This window comes from Conger conger, chromosome 14, assembly GCF_963514075.1.
Source record: "Conger conger chromosome 14, fConCon1.1, whole genome shotgun sequence".
In the NCBI taxonomy this organism is placed as follows: Eukaryota; Metazoa; Chordata; class Actinopteri; order Anguilliformes; family Congridae; genus Conger; species Conger conger.
Genome location: NC_083773.1, coordinates 33,378,695 through 33,393,673, shown reverse-complemented (window position 1 = coordinate 33,393,673; position 14,979 = coordinate 33,378,695). Strand labels below are relative to the sequence as shown.

Genomic DNA, 14,979 nt, shown 5'->3' with positions numbered 1-14,979 from the left:
GTCACACACAATCTCTGTTGTCAACAAAAAATGTATTTGGATTTGGAAATATTACAGGATATGCAAAAACAAACACTAGAACCAGAAAAAAGATTCTGGGAGAAACATAACTGTAAATTGAACAAAGATACTGGACTGTGGGAGGGCCCAGAGGGTAAACCAGTACTTCCAAGAAATGTATTCGACTTGGTTTCTGAATTGAGTCATGGGAAGACCCATGTCTCAAAAGGAGGGATGGTAGACCAAGTCAGACAAGTGTTTACAGCATTTGGATACACAAATTACTCACAAAATGTTTGTAAAAAGTGTTTGATTTGCATCAAAAACAACCCACAGGGGATGAGTAAACCAAAACCAGGCAAGATCCCGGGAACTGAATATCCATTCCAGTTTTGGATGATGGATTTAATCTCCCTTTCCATATGCATATTGTATAAAGCTGTTGAAACTCTCACTTGTGCAGAGCTGTTATTGTGTTGCAGATTTGTATCCAACAGTAGCTAGTGCGTATACAAATGTTTGATCAAGATATTATTTCGCTAATTAAATCATTAAGAAGATGTTGGGCCAAAATCCTGAAGCAGTCTCTCCAGAGGTAAACTAGTTGAATTGTCACTGATTTTGCACTGATTTGGGATTTAAAAGACAAACGGCACGAGGGAAGTATGGGATTCCCCCTAAAACCAGAGTTGGTCAGAGGGTTATGGTGGTAATCTGGACCCCAATGTGCTCCAAAAAAATTGTGTGGTCCATGATTGTGGCCCTGAACGACTGCAGTGTTTATTCCAGCGGCAGGTTCTGCCGAGAGCTAACGATAATTGTCTGATGTAGCCAACTTCCATAATTTGAGCAACTATTCACCAGCATACAGCCATGTTTAGTACTGCTTGTCTCCTATGTTTGTTTTTGGTTAAGTAACGCGACAAAACACCGGAAGAAGAAAATTGGATAGATGTCCTGGTTTTATCATAGTTTCCACAAGGAGATTTGATTTGCTTTCAGACATCTTGGATCCCAAATCCTGACAGACGGAGTGTTTTCTGTTGTTAACCTTTTGGTATGTTAAGTTGATAATTTCCAAAAGGGCATGCCACTCATTACCAACTTGGGAGCAGTAGCATAGGGTCTGATGTGCGACAGGGGCTTTTCGTTGTGTAACGTTAGGTGATCCGTAAATTAGTATTATTATTATTTTTACACCAAGTTAGTTGTACACTACAACAAAATTGGATCTTTGTTAACGTTAAGCCTTTGATTCACGAACTTTCTTTAAGATGTTAACTTGGGAAGAATTTTGGGGGTGCTTAGTATTCATTATATTGGGTACAATTTAATATTTGGCGTGCACTAAGTAGCTATTCTCCAGCTAGCTAGCTAAATACTGGTTATGAAGAGCTTTTTCATTATTAGCAAGCAGCCTTGTCATGTAGCTAAATTAACGTTAGCTACCTGACTTGGAGTTGGTGACGTTGAAAAATCTCCTACTTGTTTACATTCTGGGCAGATGTTTCTGCAAGCGAAATCTAATGTGTACATGAAAAGCGAAATCTATCGCCTTCGTGCCGCCGTGGTAACATTTCTCCGCTTCGCTTGCGGGTCAGGCACTGTTCACGATAGAAGACATTTCAGGACAACCTCGCGGAATGAGGTAAACAAGAACTGGCGCGATGTGTTATCAAGGACATCCTGTTAACACAACTAGCCCTAGTATTGAACAGTCAACCGTTGGCAGTGTTAATAGTAAGTTGAACTGTATAACCGCTCATCGACAAGTTCTTCCTGGGTTTTTTCACAGCCTAATAATGCCAAGTGAAGCGACAGAGATAGTTCCGGCTTTGGAACAGGACGTTCAGCAACAAACTGAGATTGGTGAGTATGGCTCACAAAATGTTTAATGAATTCACCTGTCTGTACGGACACGGTCAGTGTGGTCCTATATGACCCGACTTTATTTGGGAACAGCCTCGTTCATTTCCTCCATACATTTCATAATTTAGTGGGGTCTGGCAGTTTGTGGAATCCTGCTGACTGTTTTTTTTTTTCCCTAAAACGTTCAGAATTATATATACATATATTTGCTCAGGTGTGGCACATTTGATCATGTTCCTTAATACGTACTGTCTTGCTTTCACCTGTATTCACCTGTAAACTTCTTGTGTGTAAACTATTGTGGCTGTGGCAGGTAAAACTTAATTGAGTTGAGTCCGTTTGGAAGGTTGCATGAGTTCCCTGCATCATTTTGCTGACTTTTGTACACATAATATTCTTAATTGGGCTGGAAAAAGATTAGTCCCTTCTGAAATATTGTGGCATGTCTACAGCTCCTGCTTATGTGGAAAGGAGAGTACTGTAGCTCATGATATTTTCCCCAGTTCCTCAAACTCAGACTGTATTCAGCACCATTTGAAGAGCCAGCACAAAATTTCCTCAGCCATATCTACAGTTGCTCTTTAACCTCAAAATTGGGTCAAATGTGTAAAGTAAATGAGGAATCCCTACCCCTACATTTGTACATCCTTTTCACCTAAAGACAAATTAGCTTGCTGACCTAGATCTTTTTAGCTGTCTGAGTTTATACATTTTCCATGCACACATGCTATGTCATGAATTAAACTTTTTCTCTGCTATAATATGGTATAAAACAATGTGTATGCCCATTTCGAGTTCAATCTGAGAACACAAGGTGGGAGCCATTGGTTCACTTGGTGTGGAATGACTCAGTGTTTGCAGTATACAGTAACAAATAAAGCAGTCATAATTGGACTGATGCTCAGTGTTCATGTAAAAAACTTTATGTTTCGGCCTTGTGCTGAAGTGGTGCATTGTCTGGGCTGATTTGCAGGGTCTGGCTCTGAGTCGGACAGTGATGAATCACTACCAGACGTGGAGGACCCAGACCTCACACAGACACTGCACTCACAAGTGCAACCACTGGCAGGCGCCATACACCAACCGGTAGCGCTATTTCAGCCTCATTTCAGTTTGCTGATTTCTACATTTCATTTTGCACTTCTTTCTCTGTATCTTTATTAAAATGTTACTGATGTGAAAAAGGTTAAGCATAAAGTGCTGTGTTAAGTGGAAAGTGTAGTATTAAGTGTACTGGGGAGCATTTCATGCAATGTACGCTGTGGCATGGTTCAGTTTGAACAGTCCTGTTTCCTCCAGCTTTCAGCGAGATTGGACCAGGAGCCCGTCAGCAAAGCCAAGCAAAGCCGAAGTGAAAAGAAGGCACGGAAAGTAAGCGGGCTCCAGCTGTAGATGGTAGTAGTATGGCAGCCACAGATTATTATTTTTTTTTACATCTAGGTGGGAAGAGATGTGAATGACTGAAACATCGTGCAGTGTTGGTGTTCTGCAGTCTGCTGTGGTATGCACAACCTTGGTGGGGACTAGGGAGGGGTTCAGTTAGCCTCATTACATAAAATGTATTGTTAGTTGGGTGCCTGTAGTATACCTGAGCCAACGACACAGTCTGCATGGTAACTGAATGTTAGGTTATTGTATGATTTATGATTTAATATGCTTGCTTTCTTATGTTTCAAAAAGCCAAACACAATGAAGAGGTTCCCTCACTGGCGGAACTGACAGAGCACATAGGCTGAAATGAGCTCCAGCACAAAGTCAGAAAATGAAGTTCCCCTGCCTTCACTCTTCCTCTAGGCCATGTCCAAGCTGGGGCTGAGGCAGGTGGCTGGTGTTACCAGAGTAACCATCCGGAAATCCAAGAGCATCCTGTTTGTGATCGCCAAGCCAGACATCTACAAGAGCCCTGCGTCAGAGACGTACATTGTCTTTGGAGAAGCCAAGGTAGGCATGCTATACAGCCAAGGCAGGTATACCACACAGCCAAGGCAGGTATACCACAAAGCCAAGGCAGGTATACCACAAAGCCAAGGCAGGTGTACCACAAAGCCAAGGCAGGTGTACCACAAAGCCAAGGCAGGTGTACCACAAAGCCAAGGCAGGTATACCATACAGCCAAGGCAGGTATACCACACAGCCAAGGCAGGTATACCACACAGCCAAGGCAGGTATACCACACAGCCAAGGCAGGTATACCACACAGCCAAGGCAGGAATACCATCCAGCCAAGGTGGGTATACCACCCATCTGAGGCAGAATGAATAAAAGTTATATTGTACTAGGATTACCAAACAAAATTCCAGCCTCAGACCAGTTCCGGCAGCCTCAGGCTTAAAATACAAAAAAGATCTAAAAACCTGAGTGCAGAGCAAGAAGAGAGTTAAAATTTAAGGTCAAATGGACTTGCTGTTCCAATGAAGATGATACTGTAAGTATGTGCAGTTTCAGCCATTCAGTGACACAAGCTCTGAACAGTTCTTTTTTTATACTGGTACAGGACGATGATTGTTTCCATGACAATGACCCTCTGACTCCAGCAGTGTAACCAGTGCATTCAAAATCTTTCTTCTGTCACTGCAATCCAAATCTTTCTTTACACTGCAGTGTAAATGTCCTATTTAGTCTAAACCTTTCTGTGAATCGGCTGATCCTGCCCAATTCCTGTGGTGAATACAGCTGCCACAGTATATTGCATCCTGCCACCCTCCTGGAGCTGTAGTCTCTCATTCCTGCTTCTCCCTCTTTTTCTGTTGCAGATTGAAGATCTTTCCCAGCAGGCTCAGTTGGCCGCTGCTGAGAAGTTTAAGGTTCAAGGAGAGGTGATGTCGAACCTGCAGGAGCACACAGAGACACCCACAGTGCATGAGGAGAGTGAGGACGAGGAGGTATACGTACACCAGTTTCCGAACCACTGTACCATTTTTCAATGAAGAGCGGCACTGAATTGTGTGCTGGTAGCGCTATAATGCAGCACTTCTGTAATTATTCTGAAGGTCACCTCGGTTGACTTGTTCAGTGTTTCTGAATGGCGACTGATATGTCACGTGACCTTGCAGGTTGACGAAGCTGGTGTGGAGCAGAAGGACATTGAGCTGGTGATGTCACAGGCCAATGTCTCACGGCCGAAGGCTGTGCGTGCTCTCAAGAACAACAATAATGACATTGTCAACGCCATCATGGTGAGGATAAAAACAACCTAATTTGTTGAAAAACTCTGTGTAGTCTTCAGAACACCTGTTCCTTACTGGTGAAAGTGGTATGGTTGTTCTTGTAGTGAAATATTAAGCCAGCCTGATAGGAAGGGCCAATTTATTTATTTTTCTCTTATTTTTTCCATATCTCCCTTTTTCTTGACGGATGTTTTTCCCCTTTTCAGGAATTGACGATGTAGAAGAGATGCCAGCCATTGAAATCCTTCTGATGCTTCAACACTCATTTGTATGGTTTATACTCAAGGTTATTCAATTTTGTAGATTGAGAAGATGGCAGAGTTTTTTGTTCCCTTGTAACAAAATTATTTGTAATACTTTTCTATTGAGGGCCTCATGGGAGAACTGCATCAAGCTGCTAATAAGCAGGACATACTGTTAAGTACTACATTAGGATTCACAACCACTTTGTCAAATTGTCCATTTGCATAGACTTTCACAGGATATGAGATGTTACCCTGAATGTCACACTACCATGCGATACCAAATTAAAAAGGTGTTTCTGACTGTGTTTCCGTTGTCTATGCTCTGTTCTTCCTGATTACACTATGAGGAGTGCCAGCGTTCCTTTTTCCTTGGATAAATCCTTGTAATGTCTGTTGGGGAAAACTTGCTTTGTACTGAATATTGGGTTCATAGGAAACAGAGGACTGCTTTTACTTCAGACTGTTGTGTATGAGTTGCTGCTGCTGGATTTTAATATAATCTTCCCAATTAATCAAGTTTCATGTCCTACGTAATTTAGCTAATGTAAGAAAGACTAATGAGGTATTGTGTATATAATCCATAATGTGGAAATGCATAGCTGTTCATTTCAAATATTTTTTATTTATTTAAATAAATGTAGTTCTTAATGTGCAGCTGAGCATGTCCTGTTCCGACCCTAGTTTGGAGTGGCCAACTTAATGGGTTAACCGAGTAACCGTGGTAACTCAAGCAGCCTTCTGAACTAATCAAGACTATGCTAAAATGAACTAATGTTATTTCGAACAGCTTTCATACATTTTATGTCGACAAACTAAGGTTAACGTTAGTTGTTACACTTTTAAATTCACTTATCCAACGTTCTACTGAGAAAGAAAGATCTCGATTAAAATGGACGTTTTAGAATGGAAAGGAGCATCCATACATTTTGGGCAATTTTACTTCTTGAAGGGATGTCTTTTATTGGCTCAGCTGGAGGGAGGAAAATCAAGACATTTGAGGGGGTTTGGATCCTCCCTCTACTCAGCCTCATTTGGATTGGAACACCCTTGCTGGTGGTAGCCATCTTGCATCCGGGTCAATTTGGGGGCCTCCAATTAAATAGAAGGCAAGAGCATGAAGAAGCAAGCTTTTATTTGGATTGTAACATACTGTTAGTTTGCAGTGATGTGAACTTAACAAGAGGGCAGATAGTCGGTATAAAAAGTCTGCACAATGCTGTTTTGACAATGGGATAGTCCCTAAGTCCTCATAGACTTGATGGGAACATACTTTTGAGTCCATGACTTTGAAGTCCAGAGAATGGGATTCAGCCAGTGATGAAACGTGGGCCCTTAGAGCCAACTGAACCCTCCCATGGCCTGGGTGACATAATTGTCAATGTGTGATGCCTGATGGAGCTACCAGCCAGGTAGCCAGCCAGTCCTGTCCAGGTTGAGTGGGGCTTGTCCATGCACCACAGTGTGTTAGAAAGAAAATATATTCTTGAATTAGCCTTGTGTGGGTTCAAGAATAATATAAATGTTCCTGGAAAATATATATTTCACCCAGGAGCCACTGACTTTTAAGCCAAATTTTTTTTTAAACCAACTGGAATGTTAGGGTGCTGAAAGTAAATGGCAAATCCAGGAAGTAATAAAGAATGACAAAATCAAAGACTAACCCCTAAGAAGTCTTAGCTCTTAAACATCACATGAATCTTGCTTCAGCCCTAACCCTAATCCTAAAACCTAATTTTAGCCTGAGGAGTTATCTAAATTACAATTTACAAATTTAAAAAGATGAAAAAGAATATAAATAACAAAAAAGGTGTTCAAATAATTTTTTTAATGAATTCTGTATTTCACACCAAAAAAATAAAAAAATAAAATACTAAAGGCTTTTAGTTTTCAGTTTTTTCAATGCACCTGGAATGGGTGCAGTTCTGTGGTCTATATGTAGACTGCAGAGGTTTAAAACCTGAGGCTTAATTAGTTTGTGCAGAACAAGACACTCATTTATAACATGCTACTTGCATAGCATTAACATGGCAGCAACATGCTGCATGCACAAAGTTTGGGGACCATTACCTCAAAATGAAGTACTTCCAGGAAAGGTTTTGTAATGTAAACTGTAAAAAATAGTAATAAAAAGTAATCTTGCTTTTAAAATTTTAAGAAATGTGTCATGTTTAACGTACCATTTAGAGGTCAGGTTGTATTTGCTTTACAGTGCACTACTAAGATTATGAATTATTTGAATCTTAAACAATCTGCCCAGTAGTGAGCACATTTGTTTGACATACAGTAGACATTATACAGTATATGGCTGTAACAGTTGTCAGAGATCTGTGCTGATACCTTGATGGAGAGCAGGCTGATATTAGCGTTAGGGCTGATCTATTTAATTTCCAGTCTTTTGAGGCTTTGAGTAAATGCAAACATTTCACTTAAAACGTCGCTTTTTGCGATTAATCTAGATTAGATGTGTAACGCTAGATTTCATTTTTGAAGAAAAAAAAACTGGCTGTTGTATTTAGGTGGTATGAAATAATATTGTATTATATTTAGGTGATATCAAAGTTAATACTAATGGAGTATTACGTACACCCTGTACGTTTCTCAAGTGCAATCCTAGGTATAGTTTTGTTGGGGGGGGGAAATCTCAAACTGCCAGTACGCTAGCAGCACGTCATCACGTAAGAGCAGGGAGAGAATCCACACGAGGCGCCAGTTGGGTGTTGTTTCGCTTTGCAGCTACTGCGCGCCCTCTCGGTTAATTGAAATAAGAGGTTCAACTAGACAGCACACACTGCTATAAACAGAAGAAAGGACCATAATAAAATGTAAGTATTTTCCCCTAAGTGACGTTTAACTCATTTGCAAGGGGTTGTGTCGTGAGCGAACAAGATATCATTACCGCTAGAAAGAGAATGGGGCAACGTGTGTAACGTTAGCTTGCTAAGCGCAGACGGATGATATGAATGGCCTAGCGAGCTCGAATATGGCTCAGCCAGCCAGCTAGCTAAATCGCAGTAGGCCTCGTTTTAAATCGTCCGGCAGCCCGGTGGAGATTGCTGCGACCTCCATTTCGAGCAAACTAAAAGCTTGCTGGGCAACGAGTGTCCGCTGTATTTCCTTCATGAAGCGAAGATTTGCCCGTTTGCTATAGATGAGTGTTTATATGCGTTTGCGTATTTGCAGCTAGCTGGCTAGCTAGCAAGCTGCTTAGTCGAGGTAATGTTAGCGTTGTATCGGACTCGTTGGCTTTATTGGGTAGCTAGCTAGCTAGCCAGCCAGCCATTTTATTTATTTCTCATAAGCATCATAACGTTTGAGCTATTTTGATCAAATCCATCGAAAATGCTAGCTAGATTTAGCTAGCGCACTAGTCTGGACCATGTGGGACGTAGTTCTAGCTAGCTATCGACCGTATCAATTCAGCAAACGTTAGCAATGTTAGCAAGCTAATTTGTGGTTGTAGTTGCAACATACCTGACGTCAAAATTAAAAGAGTTTAAATTGGGCCGATTAGCTAAAAAAACATACATGGTATCTACCTTGAAAGCATTTAATTTACATTTGAAATTTTGCATCAGATTTAGCTCATGGCTTCGAAGAGTGTGGGTGTTAACTGTTTCCATAGAATCGATGTGACTATGACAGATACTTTCTAGACTGTTCTCCAGGAGTATTGCCTAGCTAGCTAGTTATCATAATGGCTAAGTAATTAACGTTAGCTCTCCTTCGACCCGGCGGCTCGTCACATGGCGAACACCCGTCGCTTTGGTATTGTTACGCAGTTGCCAATGTAACATCAGCTAGCTAGCTGATTCCTTAATGTAATTTACGTATTTCCATTACACCTTACTTAAATAGTTTCGCGGTCAATATTAGTCGACTGAAATACATTTGCAGACAGAAAATATGTGTACCATGTTTACATTTATATCTTCATTTGAGGCTGTTTTTAGTCTATGCAATGACGAAATGTAAACGTAAGGTTCAAGTCACATGAATGGCAGCACCTAGAATGAAGGGCCATTTCTCAAGATGGGATTCCAAAGCACATTGAGTTCTCTATGTAACTGTAGGTGTTTAAACATACATTTTATATTTGGTCAAGTAAATCTTTAATTTGGCCCATCTTAACTGTACGATACTCTTTCTTTTGTTCTTTTGAATTTAGACGTCACATTTAAAAGTCAAATATCTTGGTTTGCATAGCTTCTTGCACATCTTGAAAGTCAATGAAATATTTGCATCCTGGTGAGTGGGGACTGGGAGTGAGGTTCTGCTACACTCCTAGTTACAGTGAGCGGAATACATCCACGTTTTCTGATGACGTGCGTTGAAGTCTAGAAATGCAATGGTGCTTAACTACTAAAAGAAATGTATGCCATTTTCCACTGCATACATTAAATGAAAAATATGGCCTACCCTACTTGTATTTGTGTGTATGGGGCACTCATTGTCCTCCTTTCTTACTGTTTCCAGGCAGCCTGCATCTGCAAAGTGGTATGACAGAAGAGACTATGTCTTCATTGAGTTTTGTGTAGAAGATAGTAAAGATGTTCAAGTGAAATTTGAAAAGGCAAAGTTTGATTTCAGGTAAGTGGTGTGTCTAATATTGAGCTGTTCTGAGTTTGTCTCTCTTGCACCATCCTGTAGTGTCTTTCTTCTGCAGTGTGACCTAATTTTCTAGTTTTTGGCATGTCACATGTGCCAGGGGTACTCTGCTGTTTAATTGGTACTGTGTGTTCAGCGTGTTTTGTGCTGAAGGTATGGGGATCAGTGTACATTAAGCCAGCTACGATTACATCATCAGTGAGTTTCTCTACACCATTGGTAAATGCAGGTTGAAGACCACGTGTGGTGTGCTTGTTGTTGTGTGAAATAGCCTTTTCCTTCCAGCAGGGGGACCCTCTGGGTGAGGGGTCTCCCAATATTGTCTGAAAAGGGCCTGTGTGTGTGTTTTAGCCCAGCACTAAGACATGTGATTCTGCCTAACAGGGTCTCCTCTTGGGTGAGGACCACGATGAGTAGAAGTGAAGAGTGAACACCTGAGATAATTCACAGTGCTGAAAACAAAAACAAAAAAACATCACCCTTTCTTGGATAAGATTAGACATTTCTAACACTTTTATCATGGTCCTTAGTTGTTTGTTTTATAAAAAAAAAAAAGGCAGAAATGCATTGAGGTGTGTCACACTAGATTATGCATTGAGCCATGCATCGTGGCTCTCTAGGTTTAAATGTGTTCAAACATTTGAATAACAGCTCAGTTGGGGTGGGCCAGTACCCCTGTGTAGTTTGTGCCTGTATTTCTGATGGCACAAGCAAAGATTTTGCACATTCTTGTTTTGTGCTTATGTTGCTTCCCCCAAATAATACTTGCCATATTAAGTAGTTACTTGCTGAGCCATAATATGTAGGCTAGGAGTTAAGGAATACAGTTTACACAATATGTTGGCTAGGAGTTAAGGAATACAGTTTACACAATATGTAGGCTAGGAGTAAAGTAATATAGTTACTATAGTAACTGGATCTGGAGCTCCTGCATACATTTCAAATTACAACATCTCTTTCACCTCTTCAGTTGACCTGCCATTTGACAACGATTTTTCCCACTGTTAAATTGGTTGTTCCCGTGTTGTTCTGATTGAATGCATTTCTTGCAAACTCTCTCCGTTCAGCTGTCTTGGTGGGACAGATAACATCAAACACCTGAATGAAATTGACCTTTTTGAAGCAATTGAACAAAAGGTAAGTGTTTTCTATTCAGAGGTAAGCGAACGTCTGTACACGTTCAGCAGTTTTAACATGTCGAGCTTTATGTTAAAAGGGCTTGTTTCTTGTTTTTCCTCACAGGATTCCAAACACAGGCGAACAGATAGATCTGTTCTGTGCCGCTTACGGAAAGCAGACCCTGGGAAGTCCTGGCCTCGGCTAACCAAAGACAAGGCCAAGGTCAGTATCCACATGAGTCCTGGCCGGGCCTGGGTTGGCACGCAGTTTCTAACATTTTGCCCAATGAATGGTGTTTCTACACTGGTAAAGGAAATGTTTTTATTGACTTTGAGTGGGTTATATTGACCCAGTGAGGAAAGGCTAAACTGGACCAACAATTTCATGCAGCAGAAATGTCCATGTTCTGCAAATAGATGCGAAAAGAAAAAGAAAAAACCCATGAGGGGGGGAAAAAAAGGACATGGTGAGCACTGCAGACAGACCTTAGGCATTTCGGCGGACTTGTGTTGCAGCAGTAGGTTGGTCCTACTTTGGGAACTGCAAGCTCCAAATTGGGGTGAAATGATAATGGATATCCTCATGGGTGTCTGGGTGGGTCATTACTATTCTGAGATCAACAGTTTTCCCACAAGGGAAACGTTTCAAGGTTATAAAAACCGCAAAATGATTATGAACATGACCTCTGCTGAAGTTAATTGCGGAAGACTTGGTCCTCCTCCTTCGTGCTTTTCTTTGTCAGAGGTCCCTGCTGTGTTTTGATTTGCTTAATCTGTCTTCACCCAAGTTGAGCCGTTTTTCTACAGTGCCCAAGGGGTGACCCTATTCTTTACTTTTTTCTCTGTCATCTGCAGCTAAACTGGCTCAGCGTAGACTTCAACAACTGGAAGGACTGGGAGAACGACTCTGAGGAAGAGCTGTCCAATTTCGACAACTTATCAGAGGTAGGGAGTCTGGGACAACCCGAACAGGGATTCCATAGAGATGACAGCTTTACTAGTGTCAGCTTTACCTGTGGCATTGTTTATTGGTTTCATTATTCATTGGAAGCTAGCTGTGCACGTGTAATTGTAATAGCGCTTGCCATATTGCATTAGATTAAAAAGAAAACAAACATAAAAACATGGATGCTTGTACATTTTGTACCTTAACAATGGAGAATATATTATTTGCATATTTACATTGTAAATTCCGACTGCTAAAATGTGGAAATTAAATACAAATGGCACAACTGTCCTTCGGCAATTGTGGTGTATTGGAGAAGGGACAATTTGGCTATCGTGCTGCTCCATCTCAGTGCGTTTTAAAAGTAACGGAGCCGTGAATTAAAAATGTTGACTATGACTGGTTTCAGATGATGAACACCATGGGAGGGGAGGATGAACTGGCCGATGTGGATGGTGGAGATGACGTAAGATAGTCATGAACATAAATTTTTTGTTTTAACGTAATTGTCCTCAGAAATTATACATTTTGTGTGGTGTAACCTGCTGTTGCGCTGAGAATGTAACTGCTCAGTGACCTCATTCTCAATGCACATAAGGCATGTTTTAGCTGCAGTCTGTTCAAACAGCTGGTTATTTACAGACTCAGCCCAGGTTAGGTACCTTGTCCAAGGGTACACTGTTAATTTACCCAAGCTGGGAATCACGCACACAAAGTCCAGTTCACTATCCATCATTTTGCATTATTGCACCTGTTCTTGAATTATGATTTGTGACTCATTAAATTTTCTCAAATTAATCGAATCCCTCCCTTTTCATCTTTTGTTCCCAGGACTCTGCAGATAGTGATGATGAAAGTGAGTATGTTTCCTACAGCCCTAAATATGTTCAGCCTGTGCCAGTCGGACATTGCATATTGAAGACTTGTATTTTTTCCTTGTTTTCAGAAATGCCCGATCTGGAGTGATGGAGAGCAGGAGGCAGCTGTGAAGAACTATTGCATAACCTAACAAATCAGAAGAGGACAACAGATAGCATTTTTTTTTTTTTTGTTGTACAAAAACCCCCTTTGTGTCTTTCCAAGAGCAGTTTCCCCTGAAACAGTCTGAAGAAGGCAGCTCTATGGGTTGATATGCATCCATTGTTCTACACCACTGTTCCCATGGGCTATTCCCAACTCTGCAACTCCCCGTCTCGCCCTCTCCCAGATTTCCATCACCCGGAGCGCAACCGCCACAGTGACTGATGACAAAAGAAGTTTGAAATCTCATGAAGAGTAATAAAAAGCATTGTCTAACCCCCTCCAGGGGGTAGGTTCTATGTTAGAGATGTTTTGCATTATTCTTTGCTCACAAAACAAAATTACGGTGAAGGATTCCAAACCGGCCTAAATTTGAATACAGGTTTTCACTAAATGATCTGACGGTATTCACACTAAATGGAAACAGCATTTTAGCAGTGTCTTACAATTTAACAGTTGTAAGTACTGTCTAAAAGTTTGTTTGGACAAATGTTCCAGTGTTCTACTGGACATGGTTTTCCCCATTTCTGATTGTCTCTTCTTATTCTCATCACAAAAGTCATTTCCATTTTATGATCATGAAGTTCTTTCATCACCGACTGCAATTTTGTAATGGTTAACATGTATACTTTCATTACTGTAAAAGAGAACAGGTATACACATATTAAAACAATTCTTCCATGTGCGAGTAGGAGAAGCTCAAATATGCCTGTACTAAGTGTTTGACCAACAGACCCATGTAGTACACACACACACCTGCACACGTGCACTGTTATACCTGCATGTGTACACCTTGTAGCCTCCAAATATATACATAAAAAAAATTAAATTGGGTTTACTGAAAATGTAACTAGTGTTACAGCTTGTAGCCTAGTGGCTAAGGTACCTGACCGGGACCCGGAAGGTTGATGGTTCAAGCCCCGGTGTAGCCATGTGGAAATCTGCGCAGCTGTTAGGCCCTTGAGAAAGGCCCTTAACCCCACATTGCTCCAGAGGGATTGCCCTGTGCTTACTCTAATGAACTGTAAGTGTCTTTGGATAAAGGCATCAGCTTATTAAATTATTTTCCTCAGACGAATGGAAATTGCTATTCAACCATAAGAGCGACAAAAAACTAAAAAAACCTGACTGCAATCACACTTGCCAGTAAATCTCCGTCATCAAGACTATGAATATACTTGGATGCTACAGTTGTGTGTGTCTACTGTGTGTAGGGTTCATGATTAAATTTGATGCTTCTGGTTTGTATGATAATTCTAATGTACAAAATAGACAGTAAACAAACGGATGACCAAATTGTATTTGCACTGTCAAAAAGTAATGCAAGTGTAGGTAAAGTAAAAACTATATTATGCACTATTCTTACTTTGTATGTATGTCAACCTACCAGCCTTTAATGGGCTGGTCTTCAGTTTTGTTGAAATGCAGTGGGGAGCTTTTTTTATTGTCTACATCTTTATAATAAACTTAAGACACCTTTGGCCGTGTGCTGTGGGTTAGTTTATTATTTTGTGTGATAAATTGGTAATCTCAGCGCTGTTCCACCTTGAATAAACAAGTCCATGCTTAATTAGTTTCCGTAATTTGGTGATATCGGTGGTGTTCCATTTAATTTAACTTATTCATCAGTGCTGTTCGAATAATTTCTGGCGCCGACATAACGATGGCACTCATGGTTTGTTGGTCACTTGCTCTTACCCGTTTTGTTATTGTTGGTAAGTTTTTTTCCCCAACGATCAGAAAAGGGTAACTCTAGCAAGAGGAAACTGCTAAACATACGACGTACTGTACCACACCACCCAGGTTCCTCCTTTTTGCACAATGAATGTTAATGATTTTCTGGGGATTATGGTCAACGGAGATGTCCGAGGCTGTGAGACAGGTACGCCTCTCCTGGATCAGCCACAGCAACCTTGAGCTCTCAAGCTCTCAGCGCAACAAAAACAACAGCAAAAAAAAAGGTACGCAAAAAAATCTATGCATGCATAGTTTAGAGGACGAAATGGCAT

At 40.9% G+C, this 14,979-nt stretch overlaps 2 protein-coding genes across 3 annotated transcripts; both read left to right on the top strand.

The window, feature by feature from the left end:
• The first annotated feature begins 782 nt into the window (after positions 1–782).
• On the top strand, positions 783–5,586 carry LOC133109679 (nascent polypeptide-associated complex subunit alpha-like). Of its 2 annotated transcripts, none has more exons than XM_061219153.1 (8): positions 783–1,057; positions 1,796–1,869; positions 2,843–2,955; positions 3,169–3,240; positions 3,664–3,810; positions 4,623–4,751; positions 4,923–5,045; positions 5,243–5,586. In XM_061219153.1, exons 2-8 carry the CDS (start codon positions 1,803–1,805, stop codon positions 5,255–5,257), a joined length of 666 nt encoding a protein of 221 aa, XP_061075137.1. In that variant the 5' UTR covers positions 783–1,057; positions 1,796–1,802; the 3' UTR covers positions 5,258–5,586. The 2 variants fall into 2 exon arrangements, with proteins under 2 accessions (XP_061075137.1, XP_061075135.1); XM_061219151.1 differs by lacking the exon at positions 783–1,057 and adding an exon at positions 1,397–1,648.
• Positions 5,587–7,946: 2,360 nt separating this feature from the next.
• On the top strand, positions 7,947–14,451 carry LOC133109542 (prostaglandin E synthase 3-like). Its single transcript, XM_061218898.1, has 8 exons — positions 7,947–8,103; positions 9,755–9,868; positions 10,954–11,023; positions 11,129–11,227; positions 11,860–11,949; positions 12,360–12,416; positions 12,782–12,806; positions 12,897–14,451. Coding segments are annotated over exons 1-8 (477 nt in total). The 5' UTR covers positions 7,947–8,101; the 3' UTR covers positions 12,917–14,451.
• The last annotated feature ends 528 nt before the right edge of the window (positions 14,452–14,979 follow it).